The following is a 27,162-nucleotide window of genomic DNA, read 5'->3' on the forward strand; positions in this document are numbered from 1 at the left end:
TTCAACCATTTTTAAAAATTTTGAATTACTATCAAAGTAAGCTCTGATGCTAATTGTTAGAATCGTGCATCGAGATATTTATGTTGGACAAAAAACAAGAGGGATGAATTGGTTTCTTAATAAAAATTATGCTTTCAAATTTTTCCCAACAAAAATCAATTTCTTTATGATAACATTAGATAAATAAAGAGAGTAGGAAAAGATAAAACTACACAAGGTATTTTATACTGATTCAGATAAGAAAGATCCTACGTCTAAGTTTTGATCACTCTTAAAAGTGGGATTAACCAAACACTAAAATAAACTAAATATTACAATCACAATAAGAACAAATTAGGATAGAAAGCTCCTCTATTGAAGCCACAAGAGATGAAAGACACCTCCCTTGAATCCACAAGAGAGGAATACCTTGTTTGAGTCCCACAAAGGATGAAGACACCTCTCTTTAATCAAATGAAGAAACACCTTCCTTGAATCCACAAGGAATAAACACCGCCTCTAAATCTCACAAAGGATGACGATACTTCTCATGAATCACATAAGAGATGAACAAGCTTATAAACCCTAGCAACAATAGTAACACATTATCACCTAAAATCACACTTAGTGAAATTTACACACTCTACCCACACTAGGTTTTTCAAAAGCTTGTGACAAAGCTATTTTTTGCAATATAGCTTATGTACTTGAAAACATAGAGCTATGCTTAATTTATAGAAGAAAACTTGCTTTGAAATAAGCCCAATTCAAAATTATGAAAAGCCAAGTTACAACTACCGAAATAATCAATTATTGAGTATTTATTACAAAAGTAAAACTCTCTCTTAAGTTTTTCATTGTACTACTATTTGGGTTCTTCCTTTTAATTCTTGAACTTCTAACTTTACTATCTTAAATGACATACACATGGCTTCAACAAAACTTTAAGTCTTCAACATTTCTCCATAAATCATCATTAACTCTTCTACACTTCTCCTTAAGTCATTATCATCAAAATTCTTTGTTGAAACAAGATATACATATTCTTTTATCAATACCAATTTCTCTTGAGAGCACCCAAATACCACCATATATTCACCATCACTAAACCATATCCCCATCTCCTGATAGCTTTTGCACCTTGAAGCCTCCCTTCTTACATGTTCAACCTTGCTTGGAGGAGGACTCATCACAAATGATTATCTTTTCAAAGGTAGGAGAATTTGTGTACCTCAATGTTCTTTAAGAGCCTCACTCATAAGAGAGGTGCATAAGAGGGGGTTAATGGAACATTTTGGGGCCTCTAAAACTTTAGAAGCTTTGAAAGGACACTTCTTTTGGCCTCACATGAGTAAGCATGTAGTGAAGCACTATGAGAACTACATAACATGCATAAAGGCCAAGTCTAGAGCCCACCCTTATGGACTTTACACTCTTTTTCCCATACCTATTTTGCCTTGGGTAGACATTTCAACGGATGTTATGCTAGGGCTCCCAAGGACAAAGAGATGAAGGGATTCTATCTTTCTGGTATTGGATAGAATTTCCAAGATGGCATTTCATACCATGCCACAAGGTGGATGATGTTTATTTCAATGGAAATCTCTTCTTTGAGGAAGTTGTTAGATTTCATGGCATCCTGGGCAATTGTGAATGATATGTACACAAGTTCTTGAGCCGTTTCTAGAGGACCCTTTGGGAGAAGCTTGGCACTCAATTACATTTCGTCATAACTTGCCACCCCTAAGCAAATGCTCAAACTGAGGTGGTAAATAGAACCACGGGTCAAATGTTGAGGTGCACACTTGAGAAAAATTCTAAGGAGTGGGAAGACATCCTTCTTCACATAGAGTTTGCATACAATATAGGGTGGTTCATTCCACCACTTAACACTACTTGATCTTTTCCTTCTTCCAACCCATGGGCATGGACTTGACAAGATAGGGTGGAGAAAGCTAAGATGGTCAAGGACTAGCATGCGTTGTCAAGGCCAATATTGAAAGGAAGGTTGGTCAAACCATGTGATATATGAATAAGGGAAGCAAAAAGGTTATTTTCCAACTAGAAAATTGAGTTTGACTTTACTTGAAGAAGAGATTATTTACTCAAAGGATGTCAAAGCTCAATCCAACAGGAGATGGCCCCCAAGTTATGAGGAGGATTAATAACAACACCTATAAGTTACCTTTTAGCTATAACAACATTCCTACTTTTATTATTGGTGACTTTCTCCTTCTGATATAGGTGTTGCAAATGCATAGTCACATTATCAACAAGAGGGGGAGGATGATGAGTCCATGACTCCTCATGAGACTAGAGAGGCTCTTTCGAGGAGGATTACTTAGAGCATGACTAGAAGGGAAACATCTTCCTCACCCTTTTCTTTGAATTTGACATTTCTCTTTATGTTTATTGTCTAACCTTCTAGCCTAAAGGAGTATATTCACCACACCTCCTAATTTCGCTAAGGAAACACCTTCAGAAGTAGAGAAGAGATAGCATCTTAGAAATGAAAGAATGCACTTTTTGAAAAATTGGTGATGATTGGGAGAATATCCCCTTGGTGCCACCCCCTCTTAATGATTAGGCTTCTAGAAAGATACTATTTTATTTTACTAGGAAATCCTTCATCTTTTCTAGAGTTGAGAGTGCTCTTCTTTAAGTGTTCCCAAACTCCCCTACTCTCATCTTAAATCAAGATTCGAGCAACGGCAACACCATTCATATTTGGGTTAGTCCATCTCCCAAAGTGACATACTACCTTCCCTATTCTTTCCATTCCTTTTCTCCTTTCATCTTTTGCTTTATTTTTCAACTTGTGTTTTATTTTATGTTACCTTGTTTCATTGTTTTGTTCATTCCTTTTCATATATTAAATCCAACTTATCTTGTTCCTCATGAACTCTTACTCCTATGAAGTGAACATTCATGTCTAAAAAACTTAGTTATTCCAATTTAATCACAACCCCTTATCAAGTATTAGTATAAATTATATTATAAGTGTAATCTCAACTTTATGTAGCTTTTAATAGTCCTACGTATTTCGTCGAAGCTTCCTTTTTTTTTAATAATTATTTGTCACTATTAAATTCAGGAATTAGTTGTAGCAAGCAAAACTCTTGTAACTAAAAACCATGAGTTTGATTTATGATCTATAAATAAATAAATAAATATTTTAATTTGAAAGTAACAATAATATAATAAAAGTAATGAAATGTAATTTTTTAAAACATATACTAATTTGCATATCAAATCATTATATTTATAATTGAAATTTTTATTAATATGAATTGAATTTTCAAAATACATATTTAAAATTTTCGCTTCAAAAAATTAATTTCACCCTTTTTTTTTCAAAAAGGAGTCAAAATTACTTCATGACTTTCACTTCAAATACACATAAGCCATACTGACAAAAATTTACGATCTGACCGAACTCTAGTCATCTCGAGAGATAGGAGATATCATTAAAGATAGTAAAACAAATACACAACTAGTCATTAAATATCTTAACATACTGTTTATTTATGTGTATACGCTTTGTTTAAATTTAAAAACTGCATAATGCAATGATAACTTCAACTTGCAACGTTATTTCGCCTAATGTCTTAGGAATGTGTTTATTACAAGATTGGGCAGAAGTAAATGTCACCAAGCTCGCATGCTGAAGGAAACCGTTAAAAAATTAAAGCAAAAATAAAAAATAGTTCACGGTAATATAAGCGTATTTAACCGAGCTGACATGGACTAGCCACACAAAAATTAAGTACAAATTATACTAAAAATAAATAAACAGCACTGCACTGAGGCTCACACTTAAAAGGCATTTATAAGCATTCGATTTGAAAGAGAGGGTACAAAAGCAAAAGCAAAGGATAATGGGAGAGAAACATTAGACTGACTGTACACGAAACTTGTTGGCAACATAGAGCAAATGACTAATGTTTGTGGTTGGATAATTTTGCAGTAACTTAAGATTTGAAGTGAAATCACCCGCAAGGAGGCGCTTGCGAACGAGAACAAGCATTGCACAGCATACCCGAAGAAGAGTCTCCTGCATAGCATATGTTAATTTTCATTAAGTTTAAACTTCATAAAAGAACTATGATAACGTAGTTTTTTCTTTTTACTGAAACTATAAACTACATGGAGGCAGATAAAACAGTTTATAATTTAAAGTAGCCAACAGCATCCACAGCAAAACCACTCATCACTTATCACTTGAGCACGATGAAGTAAAATGGAGGAATTTTTATATACTCCAATATTTCATTGATATAATTTGTAACAACCATATGCCAGGATGAATCTTCATATATTTCCTTTACCATATGAAAATGCATTTCGGGTAAAATCTTTATTTTTTTTAGTCTTTCAGTCTAGCGAAATACTCCTTTTAGTACCTGACATTAGTAACATTTACGATGTAACTAACATTGGTTTCAGTATTTGTCAGGTAAATTTAAATTGAGTGACAAATTTTCTTTTTGGAAAGTTTATCAAATGTTTAAATAAGTTTTTAGTTCTCCAAATTGAGACATTTGGTCTTCCAAATAAAGTTTTCCATTTCTTAGTCTTTTTATTCTGCAAAATACATTTAGTCTTGAGGTCAAATGACATTAGTAATGTTCTCTTTATGAGAACACTATTCGAATTTTCCGTTAACATATGCAAACATTTCGCAACACCAACCTTTTTCACTTCACCCCTGCATTCTAAAATCTCAGGTAAAGGTGCAATAACCACAACACCAATAAAACCCCATTGTGCTAGTTCACTACTCTATTATACCCTTTATTGTCAAGATGTCATCAGAAGTTGAAGTGGTGTCGTTGATGATAAGTGTTAAATGAAGCTCATTTAGAGTACTTTGAATGAGTTGTCCCTTCTTGACGAAGAACTCCGTGGCGAAATGATTAACGATCCCAAGCCAAGAGACCAGCAACCAAGTGTATAATAGTGTGATCCCAAGTGTATAATGAAATGTATAGAAAACTAGTAACTTGGCCAAGTAGACTAGGGTATTTGGGCCTTGTAGTATAGGAATGTAGAGTAAGGTTTGCAAATAGTTAGAAGAGACTTGATAGGGTTTAAATTGGGCTCATCCAAGTCCAATAGAAACCATAGGTACGTCATGGAGAAAGCCTAGGACACACATGGACCTTGCCTCACATTTGACACGTGGTAAATGTGCTAAAACATCCAAAGCATGACCCCGTGTGCTAGATCCATGGGAGAGGCCGAATTTAGAGGGAGCAGATGGAAAATTAAATTTGAATTTTGAATTCCCCTTCCGTTTGCTCTTTGAAATTTCGGCCAAGAATCCTATAAAATATCATGCACCTAGGTATTATTATGTCCAAGTTAGGGGGTTGAGTCTTGGATAACCCTGCACCTAATTATAGCTTTTACCTAATTATATCTTTTGATGATTAATCTTCCTCTTATATCTCCTTTTTATATCTATAAATAGAGGAACATAACAAGGGTTTCTTAAGCCCTTTAAAATTACTATCTTGAATCTTAAGTTGGTTCGATCCTGCTCTGGTTTCTGCCTTGTCTTGTCCGCTAGCATTTGTTGTCGTTGTCAGCGGCGGTCTAGTTGCATTCACGACTGTCTGCTACTATCTATAGTTGTCCACTGCTATTAAACACTATCAACAGTTGCCAGCCACCTCTCTCTGCTGATTCGTTGTCACGCGCCGCCCACATCTACTTAGCAGCTCGTTTGCCGCCATGCATCGCCAGCCCGCTACTGGAACTTCGTCACGCCACCACCGTAGGGATTGCCAAAGCTTCCTCTCTCTGTTGAGCCCCTTAGAATCCTGTTTGGGTGAGGTCCTGAAGCCACCCTTGTTGAAATCACCCTAGGCTTTAGGGTTTCTCTTGCTGTTTTCACACCTCCTCACTGTACTTTGGCCCCTTGATCCGAAATGGCCACTGCAAGTGCTATTTCACTCTTTGGAAGTCCTTCCATTACTTCCGAGAAGCTAAATGGACAAAATTACCTATCCTGGCCAAGGATATCATGACCATCTTTAAAAAGATGGAAGCCATATGCATGAAGAAAAAGCCAAATAGTGGAAACGGGAGATTTCCAGTTGTGTGCTCTATTGTGGCAATCCGTGGAGCCAATACTTTGGATGTCTCTTAGGGCCTTCAAGTCATGTTAATCTTTTTGGAAAAGAGCGCAAACGATCTATGCCACAACATCCAACGTCTCTATGATTCTGCGGAAAAACTCGCATCTCTCAAAATGATTGACCACGATATGATCTCCTTCATGAATGAAGCCCAAGCTGCCGTGGAAGAACTCAAGATGTTCATGGAAGTCAAATCTTTGAGAAATCAAGAAGAAGCTTGACAAATATTATATGGTGATGATCCTTTGTGCTATGCATTCGAATTATCATGTCAGAGATCAACTTCTGACATGTAATGAGGTCCCTTCTTTATGTGTCAGTGACTCAAACTAAGGAAACTTAGGAACTAGTGGAACCATCACTCATGGTTGCCACCCGAGGAAGAGGAAGACATGGCACCAAAGGCGAAGGACGAGGAGGTCGAGGGAGCCCTTAGTGCACCTACTCTAAAAGAATGGGTCACACAAGAGAATTGCTACTCCCTCCATAGATTTCCTGCCAAACCAGCCAATTTCTCTAAGGTTGAAACTGCTGAGTGCAAGTTCACTAAGGAAGAATATCAAGAGTATCTTCGATTGGAGTCCAACAACATGGCACAAACATCGGCAGCTCCAAGGACATCAATTGATTGAAGTCCAACAGCATGGCACAAACATCGACAGCTCCAAACACATCAACTGTGTGCTTTTCTCGATCTTCGGGAGGTCCAAATTCATGGGTAATTGACTCAAGTGCTTCAAATCACATATCCAGTAATACTTCTTTGTTCTCGGTCTTTTCCCTTCAAGAAAAACATCATGTCATAACCCTCGCAAATGACTCTAAAATTTTCTCAAAAGGAGTCGGTCAAGTCTCCTTATCCCCTTCCCTAAATCTAAAATTTGTCTTTTTATTCCTAATTGTCCTTTCAATTTAATTTCCTTAAGTCAGTTAACCAAAACGTTCAATTATTCAGTTACCTTAGATAACAAGTTTTTTGTTATATTGGAGTGTGGTTCGGGGAGACGGATTGGAGAAGAATATGAAGTTGGAGGATTAACCATTTTGGATCTCATCCACAAGTGTCCTGTGTTGTTGCTCCTAGTCTTAAAATGTTACATGACCGGCTTGAAGGGGTGGCAAAATGGGCCAACCTGACCCGTTTTGGCCCAGCCAGTCAAAAACGGGTCGGGCTGGGCTAGCCCATCAAATAGAAACGGGCCAATAATTACAACTCGTCCCGTATAGGACGGGCTAACGGGTCGGGCTAGCCCGTCCACTTTTTTTTTCTTTTTTTATTAATTTTTTTAAAACTTTTTAAATTTGTTTTCAATTTTTTTAATCAAAATGTAGGAAAACATATTATACCTACCTTTCATAAAATGTTTGAATCAAAATGTCATTCTAGATTCTCTATTATCCATTTTGATATTTAGGGACCTAGTCATGTCTTGTCCTTTGGTTTTAGGTATTTTGTTACTTTCATTGATGAATATTCGAGATGTACTTTGGTTTATCTTATAAAAGATCGCTCTGAATTTTTACCCATCTTCACATTTTTTTAATGAAATCAAGAATCAATTTGGTCAAATAATCAAAATCTTAGGAAGTGACAATGCCAAAGAGTACTTCTCGGCTTCCTTTTTTGTGCTTTTAAGTTCCCATGGTATCTTACATCAATCCACTTGTCCTCACACACTACAGCAAAATGATATAGCAGAACAGAAAAATAGATGCTTGGTTGAGACTGCTCGTACCCTCTTGCTTAGTACTCATATTCTCGTCCATCACTAGGGAGATGTCATCTTAACATGTTTTCTCATTAATAGGATGTCATCCTCTTCTCTCAAGAATAAGGTTCCTTTCTCCCTTTTGTTTCCCAACGATCCACTGTTTCACATTTCTCCTTGTGTTTTTGGTTGCATATGTTTTGTTCATGACATGTCTCCAAGTTTAGACAAACTTTATGCTCGTGCTACCAAGTGTGTCTTCTTGGGTTATTCACGACTTCAAAAAAGGTACCGGTGTTATTCTCCTGAAACCAAGAAGTACTACATGTTTGCTAATGTTACAATATTTGAACAGACTGCTTACTTATCTCCTTCTGTTCAAGATGTTTACGTTATACAACAAGTCCTTCCTATTCCAGTGATTGAGTCTAGCATCCCTAGTGTCTCTATCAATCCAAGTCCGAATCAAAATCCTCGTAATCCATTATCTTCACATCTCAATCATCTCCAACACAAGACCCCAATAGGCAGTCCAGCTATCCCAAAACAAGGTGAATCCCCTACTTCTGATTATTCTCCATCATCACTCAATACCACGACTTCTAGTGACAATGACACTAGATGGACCAATGCTCTTAGAAAAGCTACTCACTCCACTCACAACCCACATCCCATTTATAATTTTCTTAGTTATCACAGATTATCATCTTCCTATTATTCCCTTTTATCCTCTATGTCTTTTGTCGTTATTCCCAAAATTGTGAATGAAGCACTTGATCACCCTGGATGGTGACAAGCCATGATTGCAGAAAGGCAGGCTCTTGACGACAATCATACTTGTGAGCTTGTGCCTCTTTCACTAGATAAAAAGGCAGTTGGCTGTCGCTGGGTGTATACAGTTAAAGTCAACCCTACTGGTGAATTTAATTGACTCAAGGCCCAGTAAGTTGCAAAAGGGTACACTCAAATCTACGACCTTGATTATTGTAACACTTTCTCTCCCGTGGCCAAGATGATTACTATCCGTCTTTTCTTTGCAATGGCCACACTTCGTCACTGGCCACTTCATCAATTGGATATAAGAATGCCTTCCTTCGAGGTGATCTTGAGGAGGAAGTTTACATGGAGCAACCTCCTAGGTTTGTTGCTCAGAAGGAGTCTGGTATGGTGTGCAAATTACGTCGCTATTTATATGGCCTCAAGCAATCACCACTTGTTTGGTTTGGAAAATTCAGTTCCATTGTTCAAAGATTTGGGCTAAAAGACGTAGTGAGGCAGATCACTCAGTCTTTTACTCACACACTTCTCTTGGGACATGTGTCTACCTAAAAGTATATGTTGATGATATAGTCATTATAGGAAATGATACTACTGGAATATCTCAATTAAAGGAGCACTTGTGTAGGCATTTTTAAACTAAGGATTTGGGAAGCCTCAATTACTTCTTAGACATTGAAGTAGCTCAGTCTAAAGATGGAGTTATAATCTCTCAAAGGAAGTATGCTCTTGATATACTACAAAAAACTGGTATGATTGATTGTAGACCAGTAGATAGTCTTATTGACCCAAATCAGAAAATAACTGAAAAAGGTGAATTATTTTTCGGCCCTGAAAGGTACAGGAGGCTGGTTGGAAAACTAATTTATCTCACTATTACAAGGCCTGATCTATCTTTTGCAGTTGGAGTGGTTAGTCAATTTATGCAGTCTCCATGTGTTGGCCATTGGAATTCTATCATTCGCATTCTAAGGTACCTAAAAAAGGCTCCCAGGCAAGGGTTGTTATATGAAGATAAAGGAAGCGTTCATGTCTCTGGATATTGTGATGCAATTTGGGCAAGAACTACTATTGACAGACAGACGATTTACTACTAGATACTATGAATTCCTTGGAGGAAACATTATTTCATGGAAAAGTAAGAAGCAGAGCGTAGTGGCCCGATCGACAGTTGAAGCTAAATATAGAGTCATCACATCACTTACATGTGAACTTATATCGGTGTAACAATTTCTTCAAGAACGTAATTTTTGTGACATCAAGACTATGAAGATGTATTGCGATAATCAAGCTACACTTTACATTGCATCAAATCTAGTGTTTCATGAGAGAAGTAAACATATAGAAATTGATTGTCATTTTGTTCGTGAAAAATTGTTGGGAAAGGAAATATGTACTGAGTTTGTTGAATCAAATGACAAACTCGCAGATATGTTGACCAATTCCTTAAGGGGACCTCAGATTAAGTTTATTTGTTCCAAGCTTGGTACATACAATATGTATGCTCCAGCTTGAAGGGGAGTGTAGAAATAGTTAATGCACCTAGGTAATTATTATGTCTAAGTTAAGGGGTTGAGTGTTGGATAACCCCTGCACCTAGTTATAGCTTTTGATGATTAAGCTTCCTCTTGTATCTCCTTTTTATATCAATAAATAGAGGAACATAAAAAAAAGGTCTCTTAAGCCCTCTAAAATTACTATCTTGAATCTTAAGTTAAGGTTATGAAATCAGGATCTTTTGGAAATCAAAGGGATGAGAACAACAGCAATGTGATCAAAAGTACCTGAATCAAGTATCCAGAGACTTTGATCTTTCGTGGATTGTGAAATGCAAATTGTTGAGAAACTGTGATTTACATATGATCGTGCCAAGATATTGAATTTCAATCTAAAAAATTCTAGGTATTATAAGAGAATTTTGGTTTAACCATTTCAGCATTAGAGACATTGGTTGTCTTCTCAAGAACCCTATGGTAACCTTCAACTAGGATGACTTTCGGCTACATCACAATGAAGTTCCAATAACCAAAACAAAGACAGGGAGTTATGGCAAGACATGTGATAGTGGCACGATGGAGTTCCTACGACAGGAAGGTCGCACGTGGGTGCACATGCACTAGTAGTGGTGGACAGAGATTAGGCACGTGGGCGTCGCATGGAAGAGAATCAACTTTCGGGACTGATGGGTTTGGCCATCGCTCAGAAAGACACTCCAAATCCCGTGGTTGCCAGAGAAATCTCATACAGCCGACGATGGAAAATGGTGGACAACAGTGATAGACGACGAATGGTGTCAAATTTTGCACCAAAGAAGACTAAGACGCGTAGAGCAAGATTGACCCACTCTGATACCAAGTCAAGATAAATAATAGAGACTATATTTGAGAGTAATTGAGAGAACTTGAAAACTCCCTTTCATGTTTTCTCATATTTATATTGATATGATTTTAATACAATGTGTATAAGGAAGAACAAAGATCAATCTTAGATACTTAGGTACAAAGATAGATGCAACTAATAGGTACTGGCATTTTCCCAATACAACCACTTCCTAACTATATTTAATGCTTATTCTAACAATTACTTCAGTGATAAACTTTACGCTACCTCCCTCAACTATCCATCTATGACAAAGGACTCTATCCTTTGGTGTTGGCCAAACATGAGAACACTCCTTAATTTCCAAGGAGTTTGTCATTCACAGTTACCATGAGTAACTTAAAATGTTGAGAAATTTTAAAAAGTTTTAGTCTTTTTTTTATCAAGATATTTTAGGAAATTTTAGATTATATTCCTATTGGTTTTAATTTTGCATATCGACTATAACCTATATTTATTACTAGCATTTCAATGCCACAATCTCAAGGAGTGCTTATTTTCCAAATTATCCAATCATTGTTGTATGTACATACATACATATCTTTTGAGAAAAGGATTAAATTTGGCTTCACCTTCGAAAAGAGATTTCCCAACCAGAAGAAATACAAACTCAATCATAAGGAGATGGTTCTGTCCAATCCTTCAAAAGAATCAATGATAATGCTTATAGTTTAGGTCTGCCTTATGACTATGGAGTTAATCTAACTTTTAATGTTTGTGATCTTGTGTCTTCAGCAGATGGGACGGATGATGAGACAAAACCTCCAAATTATCTTTCTCATGAGGGAGGGGAGAAATGAACAATGTACCCGATTTGGAAGACCAAACATATTTAAATCTTTAATAAACATTCAACAAACTAAATTAAATCCACATAACAAATAATATAAAATTAAATCCTTGTGACAAAATGCTGACTAGATCATCATTTGTCACATTATTAATGTCATTTCAATCTTAAAGACTAAAATAACATTTAGCAAAGTCTAAGGACTAAAAAATGAAAATTTTTAATTGGAGAACCAAAAGAATGGATGCCCACAATTTAAAAACCAAAAGCATATTTAAACCATTATATATTTGTTATTTCTATTTAACCAAACAATTTTTTTCTCTTAATTTCTCACCACTTTTTTTCCTTTTCTTCTCATCTACATACTTCCTCGCCCTCTATTTCTCTCTCTTCTCTAGCCATCCGAATTTTGCATTGATCTTTACTTAGGCAGAGAAAACTTTTTCCTCTTTTTTTGTCATTTAAAAATAGCTTTATATACTTTTTTTATAAAAAGTAACTTGACAACATCAAATGCAACCTCACCTGTCTTGACATTGTCGTCAAATAAGAGGCAGCGGACCATAATTCTAAATTCCATTTGATAATAGTACAAGATTAAATATGAATTGTACCTGAGGACCATCAGGATCGCTTAAAAGAGTGTCCCAAATGTGAAGGCTGTCCGCAAAATTGAATTCCTGAGTCAGGAGGAGAGTAATCCATCTAAACGCATAGAATTGAGGATTGACCTGACACACAGAACTATAAAGTGAGCCATTTCTGCTAAAAGCACATACGTGGTTGAATCATCAACAAGTATGCATGCAAAACGGTGTTATGAGTGAAATGCACTATCACTTAACTAGTTAAGAAACAAGAAAGAGTATAAAGAGTGAAACATGAAATAATACAAAGGGAAAATTTACAATAATGGTGCAATTTCACTAGATTTTACCAAAGTTGGTATAACTTACAGTTTGGTAAAATTGTGGTTACATTTTAATGACGTCTGGCTTCTTTTTCAACTTGTATTTTTATCTAATCGTTTGTTTTTAATAGAATATGTTAAATTTGAGTATACGTATGCATTTGTTTTTGTAATAAAATTGAGTACAAAGTTACACAATACCAATTATGTCAAGAAATTACATTTTTTATAATTTAATAGTTTTTCAATGTATAAAGATACATTTTTAATGCTTACTTAAATATGATAGTTGCTTATGATAGATGATCTCACCCTGCATAAAGGGAAAACACACCTACCAACATAGTTCACCTATTATGGTAAATGTTTAATTGCTTATCGTCAAAGGAGGTCGTTAATGATGCACAACTAAAATCTTATTCCAATTGGATCTACTTTATTAATTATGCTTGTTACAATAGTTTATCTTGGTAGTATAACTTAATTAGTTTAGATAGGTTAATTAGTTTATCCTAAGAGGTTGTTTCGCATAGCACTAATTACCAAGATAAAGCCTTTCCGTGTACCTCTTGGTATTCTTGATGTAATGTTCTTTTATAAATAAATAACAAAGAACAATTAAGAGATAATCCATCTCTTAAGCTCTTTTTATTATATTTTTTGTCTTAGGTTGGTATCAGTGTAGGTTGATCCCACTCTAAAGGTTTTTTGGCTGTTCATCATTGTCGACCATCATCCTATTTTGATGTCATCTCTCCCTGGTCTTTGTTTCGTCATGAAGAACATTGAGTATGATTCAACTCATTGAGATAGAGTGAATACATTGCCCTTAGATGCCATCTACAATATATACTCACTTAAGTCCGCACTCATTTAAGTCTTCATCCCGAATAGATCCACATTTGAAAAGGGAAAATTCTCGAATCAAGTTTTGAATGACTTTCTCATCAACTTCATATTATTAAGCAACACTTCGCATGGACTACGATTTAGATTGTTCCAACAAAACAATAATCTCCAAGCACTTACGATAGTTCGGACGTAGAACTTGGCCTTTGTGTTTCGTGCCTCCTTGACTGCTCATCTTTCGTAATGAGGTGAATTGTTTTCTCAGTAAATGTAGGGTTTATAATGACCTTTCATATACAATAATTATATGACCTCTAATATTCCATAATATATGATCCCTAATATTTCATAATTATATGACCCCTAGTATTCTATAATTATATGATCCTAATATTCCATAATTATATGAACCCTAATATTTTATAAGATTGCATCCCAATTAAGTTCGCACCAAACTCCCCATATCAAAATACGGACTTAAGTGAGTGTATAAAGTACCACTTTTCTCTTTGTCGTCCAACTCACCTTGGTCACGTCACCTGATTCTCCACCACACACATCATCTCCATTCATTGCAACTTAGCACGTGAAGGTCAACCGCCATCTTCCTGTCATCGCAACAACTCCACATCTTCTCCAGTTTCAGCTTTTCGTGGGAGGCTCCTTCTCTCTTTAAGGCCTCATCTTCTATCACATACTCTTCCTCCACCATTGTTTGCCATCTTTTACAATTGGCACTAGATGTGGAGTGTAGATTGTAGTTTCCGACTTTGAGAAGAGATTCATGTTGTTGGTTGTGGGTAGCTATTGGTTTGCTGCTATGGGTGTTAGCCTAGATATTGGTTTGTCATCAATGTCCTAACTTGATTGGAGTGTTAATGTGGACCTTATATGTTGTTGCGTTTTGATTGTTAATGGAGTCTTCTACAAATGTCTTTTAATCTAATAAGGTTGAACCACAATTTCTTAATGAAGAATATAGAATTGTATATGTTCTTAATGTATTGTGTGTCTAATGCAGACCACACAATATGTATTTATACTATTGAATAGAATCAATTACAATAAAGGCACATAAGAATATGGAATCCATCACCTTAGTTAATGAGATTATATAATGGTTGACCTCCTAGAAATCTGTAACCATTGATTATATTCTAACAAAGAATATCAAGAATCTCAGGTTGAAGTTCGACACCCAAGCATAGTTATTACCTAGTCTAGTTTGTCAAAATCTTGCATTTCTCAAACTTTGGAATGTCAAAATCCATGGATATTTGACTCAAGTGCTTTTAATCACATTTATAGTAATGCTTCCTTGTTTTCTTCCCTTCCTCATCCCAAAATTTAACATGTTATTATTTTAGTCAATGAATCCAAAGTTAGTTCTCAAGGAGTTGGTTCTTTTTGTCCTTGATTGTTCTATTAACCTACTTGAGATTCAAAACAGAGAGAAAATTATGATTAGAGTGCTTAAAGAACCCCTCTCACAATCTTCTATATACAATGAAAAATTGATACAAGAATACATGGAAGATTAGGGACTGCACTAGACACCTAGGTGTAGCACTAGGTACAATGGATGGATGTTTCCTACACTCTACCACCTATAATCCAACAAACTCAGTACAAATTTCCTTGGACAACAATTTTTCCCGAACAAAATGGTATTTAATTTCTATGTGTTTAGTCTTCTCATGAAACATTGGATTTGATGCAATGTGGAGATCAGCTTGGTTGTCACCGTACATCTCCATGGTCTCAATTTCGCAGAAATTAAGCTCTCAAAGAAATTGTTTAACCCATATAAGTTCACAAGTTGATCATCAACACAGACAATTAGGTAAATACATTTTCCAAGAGGGGTATTACAATAAAAACTTAATGATTTGCTTCATTGCATTTTAGCCCAAAAGTTTGAACAATTGAGCTGAATTTACCGAACCCACCACGTGGAGATTGCTTGAGATCATAGAGAGTGACGCAACTTCCAAACCTTACCAAACTCCCCCCGAGCAACAAACCCAGGAGGTTGGTACATGTATACACTCCTTTGCAAGATCTCCATGTACAAAAGGCATTTTTGATATCCAATTGATGGGATGGCCAATGACGAATGGCTGTCATGGCAAAGAAGAGGCGAATAGTAGTCATCTTGTCCACTTGAGAGAAAGTATCACTATAATTGAGGCTATAAATTTGAGTGTACCCTTTTGCAACTAATCGGGTTATTGGTTGTTGTTGGGTTTAAGCCATTGGAGTTGGCCAAATGGTAAAGTTGGTCACCTCAAAGCTAGATTATTGGCCAAAGGATATAATCAAATATATGGCCTTTATTATGGTGATAATTTTTCTATTGTGGGAAAAATGACTATTGTGTGTCTCTTATTTGCCATGTCAATTGTACATCATTAGCCTCTCCATCAATTAAATATCAAAAATTATTTTCTTCATGGTTATTTAGAAGACATTTACATGGAGCAACCTCCTAGATTTGTTGCTCAGGGGGTGTTTGGCTTAACTTGAAAGTTACTTGATCTCTCTATAGTCTTGAACAATCCCCTCACCTGAAAAATGTATTTACTTAATTGTGTATGTTGATGACATCGTTATTACAATAAATGATATTGCTAGAATCTCATAACTAAAAGAACACTTATGCAATTACTTTCGCACCAAAAACCTCGGATGTCTCAGATACTTTCTAAGCATTAAGGTAGGTCAATCAAAGAAAGTCATTGCAGTTTCTCAAACGAAATATGCTTTAGATATAGAAGACTAGGTGGAAAATTTACTTCTTTCACTATTACTAGACATCATGGTTATCAAACTCGCAACTTAACTCGTTAACTCGGACGAGTTTACGTTCCTAGTCATGGCTTCCGAGTTAACTCGAAAGCAAACTCGTTTTTCAAGTGAACTCAATAGAATTGGATGTAGACTCCATTCACTTCGTCAAACTCGCAAGTTTGGAACAATTTAGCGAGATCGAAGAGAAAAAACATTCAAACAAAAACAATCTTTTGGAACACATTTGTGAAGAAAACTCTTTGGGATTAGGGTTTCAGTGTTTTCTGATTCAGCCCTTCTTCATTCCTTCTTCTAAAGCACTCTCCATCGTGCATTTGTTGGACCCTTTCCTGTCGTGGTGCTCGTCATCCCCTCTGTTCCTCGATCTTCGTCGCACGTGGGAGCTCAAGTTCGTGGGTGCTCGCGTTCATGGCTACTCATGTATGCAACCTTCCTACTGCACTCGTAAGGTTTCCTGCTCATAAGTTGGTTGCGTTGGTAAGGAGTCATGGAAGATGAAGTTTGTAGGTTAGGGTTTTTTATGGCTTTTGGGCCTCAAAGTCATTGGGCTCAAAAGTTTGCATATCAATTCAGAGGAATTTTTGTATTATATTAAATATTAAATATGATATGTATAATTAATTAAATTTATTAAAAAAATAGTTAAAATAATATAAAAATATTTAAAAATACAATATGACCAACTAATAATAATATTAATAATATTTTAATAAAAATATACAAAAAGTTATTTATAATATCATATAACAATATGTTATTATATTATTTATAAATATTTTAATTTTTTTTTTATTTAAAGTAAACTCTTACGAGTGAATTTGAGTTTACGATCCTAGTTTACCGGACTCCCACGAGGCCTATGGATCCAAATAAAAAATTAATGATAGATGAAAGTGAACCTCTGTTTAGAAAATTAATGATAGAAGACTAGTTGGAAAATTTATTTCTCTCACTATTACTAGGCATGGTTTGTCCTTTTGCAATTAGTGTTGTTAATCAATTTATACAATCCTTGTATCAATCATTGGAATGCTATCATTCATATCTTAGATACCTCAAAAAGGCTCTAGGACAAAGTCTACTATATGAAGATAAAATGGATACGCAAACTTTTAGATATTGTGATGTTGATTGGGAAATATCTCCTATGGATAGATGCTCAGCTACAAGGTATTGTATTTTCATTGGAGGCAACATTATTTCTTGGAAAAGCAAGAAACAAACTGTTGTTGCCCGATCTAGTGTTGAAGTTGAATATAGCACAATGGTGTTTCTCACTTGTGAACTTGTGTTGGTGAAACAATGTCTTAAAGAATTAATATTCTCTGAGATCTAACAAATGAAGATTATTATGATAATCAAGTAGCTCTCCACATCGTCTTTAATCGTATATTACACAAGAGGACCAAAAACATAGAACTTGAATGTGATTTTATTGGAGATGTTGTCGAAAGAAGTTTGTACTAAGTTTGTTAGATCTAATAATCAATAATCAACTAGTAGATGTGTTAACAAAATCCCAAAGAGGACCTCAGATTCAATTTATATGTTCTAAACTTGGTACATAGAATCTATATAGTCCAACTTGGGGAGGAGTATTAGAATAATTTATCTTGGTAATATAACTTAACTTGTTTAGATAGGCTAATTAGTTTTTCCCAAAAGATTGTTTAGCTTATTAGCATTAATTACCTAGATGTAGCCATTTCTTTACCCCTTGGTATTCTTGATGTATTTTCTTCTATAAATAACACAGATCAGCTAAGAGATACTCGATCTCTCCAGCTCTTTTTTATCATATTTTCAGACTTAGGTATGCTAATTGCATTTTTTTATTTCAGGTTTTGTAGACTCCTTATCATAGAAATAATGTCGCACATGAAATGTTAAAGATTATCTTGTAAGTCCTGCAGTTGTACTTATATGTTTCATAATTATAGGGTTTTATCAAACTAATCAAGTTATGAAACAATTTGACCTTTGTCAATCTATTCCTAACGACCCATTAAACTTACATAGGCTTCACAAAGAAGACATGAGAAAAGAAAATAGATATTGACCATGGTATCATGATAAATGAACAACAAATGATCACCATAATCATTTATAAATGTCCACAAAAATAGTGATTTGCATGGCACTACACAATACATGCAATGGTGCATTGAACACACTATCGACAACACATCACCTCACAACGACCAATTACAGCCAATGATGTAAGTAAACATTCTTATACATTTTACCCATGTAAGTATGTTCTTAAAATTTTACCCAATTCACTAAAGTGATAATTGCACCACTATCTTAAACTTCCCTAGTGAAAACAGACCAATAATACCAGCCAAAATATAATTACTAACATAGCATAGGAATACACAATGTTTGCATAGGAATTACAGCCAATGATGTAAGTCAAGAAGGTCATATAATTAAAGGGAGCAGAAAGGAGCCACATTTTCTTGTTTATTCTTATTTAGCTTATTAAACAAAATTAATATTACGGACTAGCATAGGAATACAGAAAGTTAGCATAATAATATTGCTATCATGCATTGTGCAAATAAATAATTATTAATAACTAATTATAGTATCAAGAATTAAACTGGAAGGGGACTTGTGAGAACATATAATATATATATATATATATATATAGTAGAAACTGGCTTACTTTGGAGGTGACCTCAAGATGACGCCACAGCTCTTCATCATGTTCTCTCAAAAGCTGGGATAATCTTGTAATGGTTGAACGGATTCCCACAACACTATTGTCGAGTTGTTGAACAAAGTTATCTCGTAACCCACTCAAGAGCTCCACAAAACAGAAGAATGAGTCTGCTTCAGCAAAGGCCTGCAAATTATTGATAGGGAACTCTTGAGCAGAGTTAATCAATAATAAATTAAATCATGACGGTAATATGAATCTACAACAGTACTCCACCTTATGCCACAAAAGCAAATTATTTACAACAAAATCAACATTCCCTCGGTCATTAATTATTACGAATCCTTTCTAATTTTTTATGAAATCACGGCAATGCAGTATTACATTTGATAAAATTTCATGTCTCCGTGCCTATAAGTCACACCTGAATTTTGATTTGCCATAGTTGTCCCCATTCTAGCTGCCCGTTCTATTCATAGTGTGTTTAATCAGATAAGAATAAGAAAGGAAAAACGCATGTGGCTTTCATGGATAAGCACTTCTTCAAATGAAATTTACAAATCAAAAAGAAAAAAGAAATTTATATTAGTTGGTCTTTAGAAAACACAAATACAATTTAATGAATGTACTACATCACCTTCAAGTGCAGTGTGAGGATTACTGATTGATATTTATATTATGTCTTATATTATTTTACATATTTATTTGTATTTGGGCTTAGCTCACATTTTCTTTATTATAAATACATTACCTATGTGTATTTTCTACACAAAGGAGGTTAACCCTATACCAAGTTTTCACTATATTCAACATGATATGTAGAGCTTAGGTTCTCCGTTTTCTTTTTTCATCATTGCTACTAGTGCACCTGCCACCGCTGCTAATGCTGCCTCTGCCATGGCCGGAGTTACAGTTCAGACTGGTGACCACACCATTCTGCTCGTCACAGCCAGGCAACCACAGCGTTGTCGAGATCGCCGCAATCGAAGTCCACACGTGCTCTCACGCGTCGTTCGAAGATTTCTCTCCAACTATGATCAACGTCGTCAGACTCCTTTATCCTTCTATTTTCGGATCTAGGCTTGTTGATCTTATTGGACCTCTTTTTATTTTTTAGGGTTTTTTTCTCTTTTCCTCTATGGCTTCTTTTGTTACCTCTTCTAATGAATTTCTCAAATGGTATGACAATCATCAAAACTCTAGTTCCACTACTTTTGTTGCAAGCACAGGTATATCTTCTGTTACACAAATTTTTGGTTTGGATTATTGTGATACTTTTTCTCCAGTGCAAAGATGGCTTATGTTCACTTATTTATAGCCATGGTTGTTCTTCAACAATGGCCTCTTTACCTACTAGATGTCAAAAATACTTTTCTTAATAGAGATTTGCAAGAAGAAATTTATACGGAACAACCTCTAGGTTTTGCTGCTTAAGGGGAGTTTTCTGGATTGGTATGTCATCTTCACAAAACAATCTCCTAGGGCCTAGTTTGGAAAATTTAGCAGTATTGTTCAACAATTTAGTATGACTTGCAGTGAAGCAGATCATTTAGTCTTTTATCATCACTTAAGTGTTGGTTGTGTCTATTTGATATTATATGTTGATAACATTGTTCCTACAGGAAGTGACCACCATGGCACCTCCCAAATTAAACAACGTCTTTGTCACCATTTTCAGTCCAAAGATCTTGGCAAACTTAGATATTTCTTGGGTATTGAGGTAGCACAATCCAACGATGGTTTGTTATATCTCAAAGAAAGTATGCAATGGATATTTTGGAAGAAATTGGGTTGATGAATTCTAAATTTATTAATACACCAATGGATCCTAATACCAAACTTCTACCAAATCAGGTGGAGTCTTTCTCAAATCCTAAGCAATATAGAAGATTAGTTGGAAATTTGAATTATCTTATTGTTACTCATCCTGAATTCCCTATGTGAAGATCATTGGAATACAGTCATTCGTATATTAAACTGATCTCCTAGAAAAGGTTTGTTATATGGTTCCAATAACCACACGGGAGTTGTTTGTTATTCAGATGGTGCTTGGGCAGGATCTCTTTCTAATAGAAGATTTACTTCTAGATGTTGTGTCTCCATTGGTGGTAACTTGATCTCTTTGGAAGAACATGAAACAAAGTGCTGTAGCAAGATCTAGTGCAAAAGTAAAATATAGAACGATGGCCTCAACCACCTATGAAATTGTTAGACTTAAGCAATTGTTCAAAGAGTTGCAATTTGGAGATGTCACTCAAATGACACTTATATGTAACAATCAGGCAACTCTTCATATTAGCTCTAATCATGTCTTTCATGAGAGGACCAAACACAATAACATTAATTGTCATTTCATTTGAAAAAGGATTGTATCTAGAAACATCAAGACTGAGTTTGTTAACTCAAGTGATGAATTAGCAAATATTTTCACTATGTCTTTATAAGTACCTAGAATTTATTATATTTGTAACAAGCTTGGTATATATGATTTATATACACCAGTTTGAGTGAGAGTGTTAGATATTTATATCGTGTCTTATGTTATTTTACATATTTATTTGCATTTGGGCTTAGCCCATATTTTCTTTATTATAAATACAGTATCGTATGTGTGTTTTCTACACAAGGCAAATTAACCCAATACCTCATTTTCACTATATTCAACAATTACAAACACGTACAATAATCGAGATTGAAGGGTTTGATAATGCAATTCAATGATAGATCATATAATGAAAATCTAGAAGATTAAAAGAGTTCTTCATATATACTCACTGCATTTTCCTCATCTGGGTCATTTTTGAACACGTAGAAGAGAGGAGCCAATAACTCATTCATCCCTTGCACATATCTTACACCTGGGTTTAACTTCGCAAAAATAATTAATACATTCTTCAAAGCCTCCTGAAAATGCCCCCCAAAAAAAGTAGAAAGGTTCACAAAGAAATGTATTTGAATTTCAAGTTTGAATGAAATTCAAGACAAATAAAGTTAAAACCTGATTAGATTTAGCAAATTGGGAATCACCACAGAAAAAATGCATATCAGGATGAGTACGCTTTACATCTCGGTCAATTTGATCTATGATCTCTGTATCCTGTAAAATGCAAAGTGGAAGATTTGCTTCACAACAGCCTTGGCACAAAGTATTATAATGCATAAGCAAGAGACTTATATAACTGTGCTGCAGTAAATGGGCAACCGAAGTTCATTAATAATTAAATTTTGACAGAAGCAAGATCATTGGTTGTGTGGTAACAAATCTGCTCACACAATTTCACAAGGACATGTCATTATTGGAACAAATAGATCACAGTGCAGTACTGTTAACTTTGGAGAAGCATCTCACAATAGACAATGTGATTGTCATTACAGATCAGGCAAATGTGATCAATCCACCTTTCTTTGGTAAAGGAAGCTTCAAGAAGAATAGTTTTTGTTCTCACTTTTCACCCATTCATGTAAAGTTAAATGAGACAATATTGATGGAATATTTGCAGCATTACCAAAATGCATTGTAATATTTACACAGCTTTTGTTTGTTGCAAGAGTACAATGCCATGCATTTTCATTAATGACAGTCAAGTATATTTGTGACTCTACCATTGTGACTCTTTATCTAAATGTAAATTCTTGTAGTTTAAGAGTCACTTGTCTATCTATAAAATATATTTGTATGTGCTGTTGAAATGTGAAAGAGAAAACACAAAATTATTCAGCCCAAAAAGTGTTCTCCTTCCTTGTTCTATTTTTCAGCAAAAATTCTGACTTACCTATAATCCGATACAATTCCTTAAGTGTTCTGAGACTTTCACAACACCTCTAGAATACCACCACCAACAATTTTAAGCTAAGAGGTAGGTATATGATGATTCTCACTTTAAATTGTAAATAGTAGAGCACTTTGCTTTATACCTGGAAAAATTGATTCCATACACTTGTCGTCCCAAGACTCAAAGGATGTTCCCCATGAGTGATTTCTGATCTAGAGAGCAAAACCCTTTCACAATCAGCATCATCGGTATCGCAAATTGTTGGATTGTACATCTTCCTTGTGATTTCTGACTAGCTAGCCACCAAAACATTCAGAGAGCCAAATAGATAAAGCAAATAGAATAGAGTATACATCAACAATCAATCACTAATTCTGCAATAATTGCACTTGGACACACATGCACCCTATCAATGTAACAAAGAGAGAACCAATTAAATTACAATAAAATTCAAAAATTTAATGTGACTGTTATAATTATAGAAGCAAGGAGCAGATTCTATATCATCAACAATATCTTGATTATTCTATATGCATTATAAGAACATTATCATTTATACCCACATATCATATATTTGTTATTAGAGGATATCAAATCTCTCCTATTTATTGTATTGATTCCTTTTTCTCGCCATAAATAACGCATTCATGTTGTCCAAAAAACACAGTTTCAACTTGATGTCTCTCTCTTTTCTAAAGTTTAACATAGTATCTAGAGCATTTCTTAAAGCTGTGTTGGCCAAGTAAACCCATTGTCTGCAGAATTGTTTTTGCAAAGCTTTCTCCCAGGTTCATGTTCACTGTTTTGGCATCGCCTCTTACAAGTTTTATGGCAAATCTTCCAACGACCACTAGGAATGCATCTTTTTCATTGTGGTGATAATGAGGATATTGTACAAAAAAAAAAAAAAACAATATACTAAAGCTTAAAAAGAGAGAAAATATATTTTGGAGGGCTTGAAAGATCCCTCTTATGATTTTCCATTTATAATGATAGAAATCAGATACAATGGAAAGATGAAAGATCAAAAGACTGTCCTAGACTGCTAGGCATAGAACTAGGTACAGCTGGAAGAGGTTCCTACACACTACTCCCTACTTTAGACTTAATGATTACTCTAACATACATAGATTTAATAATTATTCTAACAAATATTTACTCAAAGAATTCTAGACAAAAAGCTTGGACACCTACTGTATCATATTTCCTTGGCTGAGAGATTGCACAATTCAAGGATGGTTTGTTCATATTTTAAATAAACCATGCTCTCTCAACAATCTAGATTAAAAAAAGATGCTAATTGTAAACTTGTGGGCACACCAATAGATCCAAGTGTCAAACTTGTACCCAACCAAGAAGAATGATATTCTAATCCTGGGAGATACAGAAGTTTAGTTGGTAAGCTAAATTACCTCATTGTGACTCCTCTTGACATCATACTTGAAGTAAGTGTAGTATATAGTTTTTAAACTCTCCTTATCAACACCATTAGGATGTAGTCTACAAATCTTAGAGTATATTAAGAAGGCCCTTGGCAAAGACCACATTTATGAAGATAAAGAAAATACTAAAATTTTGAATATATTGAAACTGACTAGACAAGGTCACTAGGCAGGTGGCGTTCCATTACAAGGTAATGTGTGCTTGTTGGAGGCAATTTAACACCTTCCAAAGTAAGAAACAAAGTATAGTGCCAAGATCAAACAGCATTACACATTGTCTGTAACCATTACACATTAGTCACATGAGAGTACCAAACATATTGAGGTGAATCGTCACTTCATTAGAGAAAAACATAGGTTTGAAGACATCACCACTAGATTTGTCAACTCTAGTAAACAGTTGACATAAAACTTATATGCCTTCAGGAAGAGTATTATAATTATAGAAAAAAGGAGTAGATCCTATATATCAAGAATATCTAGATTATGAGAATATGTTCATAATCTAGATATTCTTGATATATACGATCTAGTCCTTTTTTTTCTATAATTATAATATATATATATATATATATATATATATATAATTATCAAGAACATTTTTATTTATTTTAGTATCATATATGTTAAAGAGCACACATTGACTAGATATAGTATATAAGTAGGTGGAAACCCTTAGTTAGTTTTGTGAGACTGAGTTTGGCTTAAATTCCACTATTTTAAAATGGTATCCGAGCTATTAAGTGTTTATCCTAGCCAAGTTTCTTGGGTCTCATATCACCCACTATCAAGTTCCCCGAGTCCCACATTTGAGATGTCTATTTTTCAAGATAAAGCCGAATTATAGTATCGAAATGGGTGCAACCTTCACTTTACAAGCCAATTTTGTAGGATTAATTAAACTTAAACCCCACATTTTTAAGATGTGATAAATTTATAATATTAATTATAGTATATAAGTAAGTGCAAACATCACTTTACAAATCAAATTTATAGGGCTAAGTTAGGCATAGATTTTACCTTTTTAAAATAGTATCAGTCAGAGGTTATCCTAATTAAGGTTTTTAGGTCTCATGTCACCCGCTATCGAGTTCCCTCAAGTCCAACACTTGAGGTATCCAATACTCGGCGTGAAAAGGTGTGTTAAACAACCCACATCAATTAGAGATTAAGCTAAATTATAGTATATAAGTAGTAGCAAGTCTCACCTTACAAACTGTTAAAGCATATCAAATCCCCTCTATTTAGTGTATTGATTCATTTTTCTCAAAAATAAATAAAGCATCCATGTTGTATTAAAAATTATATAGTTTCAATTCAGTGTCACTCTCTTTCTAATATAGTTTTCCAATGACAATAGAGTCCTTAAAATTGTCACTCTTCTATAAAACACAGTTTGATAAAAAGAATAAATGTGATAATATGCAAAGAAAAGTTAGTCCTACAACTTTAGTTCAACAACTAAGTCATATTTTTGGCTTCAACCCTCAATTCTAAAAAAAAACAAGGTTAAAGTTAAGAAAATCAACGAGATCATAGCATAAAGGCATCAGAGCTCCCCTAACAAACTAACTTACAGGATTCATCAAAATTTCCTCTTTGAATTGTTTGTACTGGGACCTCTTCTTTGCTAATTCAGATGACCAAAGCCCTCGATCTGGAGGAAGATATCCAAGCAAAAGCTGTAAATGTCAACGAGCATAAATTACAACAGTGTTTTATAATCTCACATCCCTCTTTCGACCTATAGGAAAACATTTCACACTAACAAAAAGCACTCTAACAAAAACATTACTATTTAGCACCCTTGACCTATTTGGTTGGAATGAAACAGGAATCAGTAGGTCGCATCTTTCCTTAGTTAACTCAAAATGCACATCCCTAGCGAGGAAATCCTCGTTGCATTTCTCCTGAATAAATCTAATTAACCTAAAAATCACAGAAAATATTTTTACATTCTTTATCTTTTTCCTATTTCTCTTAAATTAAAAGACAATCCAAGACTCACTCCACTCCTACTCATACCAAACAAACACTTAAACAGGATTTAACAAGTATCAATCTCACTCATCACAGACAAGACACTACAGATAACTAATTAAAATGCACTGATACTCTATCAACTAAGATTCGGTAAGGATGTGAATCTATATTCCAATGGCAAATTACATATGGTAAGCCTGCTCCATTTGTGTAAATACTATTTTAAAAGTCATGTTTGAATTTAGTTCATATTAGTTGATAAACTAAAGTTCTTACAGTATTAGTTCGGCGACAACAACTACTTTGGAGGGAAAAAAAAACTAAAATAAAATGAAGAAAATTAAAAAAAAAAAAAAATAGAATGGGAAAGAGACCTAACCTTCCACACAGTAGAGCGTATCCCAGCAGCATCAGGAATACCTTGACACGCGCGACTCCGCAACTCACTCATATCCACCACCTTCTTCGACAACTGAACCAAATCAAACCATCACAGAATCAATACTCGAGTTAAACACATTAATCAACACAAGTTCATTGTCATTTTACAAAAGCTAGCGAACCTCGGCCAGCAAGTGAGCCTGGCGAGTGACGTCGTAGGCGGAGGGAAAGACGTCACCGTGATCTTCGATTGGCGAATCTTCAATTCTCTGCGTCGGTGGAGGATCTTGGACGACGGGAGGCGGAGGAGGTTCGGAAGGGATGGCAACGGCGGGGCGCAGAGGACGCGGAGGCTGTTGGAAGGGGCTGGCCGCGGCGGATGGGGGAGAGGATGACTGCGATGAGGACCAGAGAGAGCTGTTAAGCCAATCGGGGACCTTCTTCACCATTTTGGTAGGGGATTAGGGTTTGTCAATGATGATGATGATGGGAGATGAACAAGCATGCGCATTGCATTGCAACTGGAGATTGATCACATGGATGAACTCTCCAATTATGCTCTTTTGTT

The 27,162-nt window shown here is 35.1% G+C and overlaps 1 protein-coding gene across 1 annotated transcript; it reads right to left on the reverse strand.

Moving 5' to 3' along the window:
• Positions 1 to 3,644: 3,644 nt before the first annotated feature.
• On the reverse strand, positions 3,645 to 27,162 carry LOC114175764 (uncharacterized). Its single transcript, XM_028060557.2, has 9 exons — positions 26,777 to 27,162; positions 26,593 to 26,685; positions 25,808 to 25,912; positions 22,931 to 23,080; positions 22,014 to 22,112; positions 21,791 to 21,919; positions 19,022 to 19,201; positions 12,395 to 12,511; positions 3,645 to 4,033 (listed from the first exon to the last, which is right to left on the reverse strand). The coding sequence occupies exons 1-9, from the start codon at positions 27,041 to 27,043 to the stop codon at positions 3,872 to 3,874; spliced, it is 1,302 nt and encodes a 433-aa protein (XP_027916358.2). The 5' UTR covers positions 27,044 to 27,162; the 3' UTR covers positions 3,645 to 3,871.

Source organism: Vigna unguiculata, chromosome 3 (assembly GCF_037176805.1).
Source record: "Vigna unguiculata cultivar grain cowpea cultivar isolate G323 ecotype 2 chromosome 3, ASM3717680v1, whole genome shotgun sequence".
Classification (NCBI taxonomy): domain Eukaryota; kingdom Viridiplantae; phylum Streptophyta; class Magnoliopsida; order Fabales; family Fabaceae; genus Vigna; species Vigna unguiculata.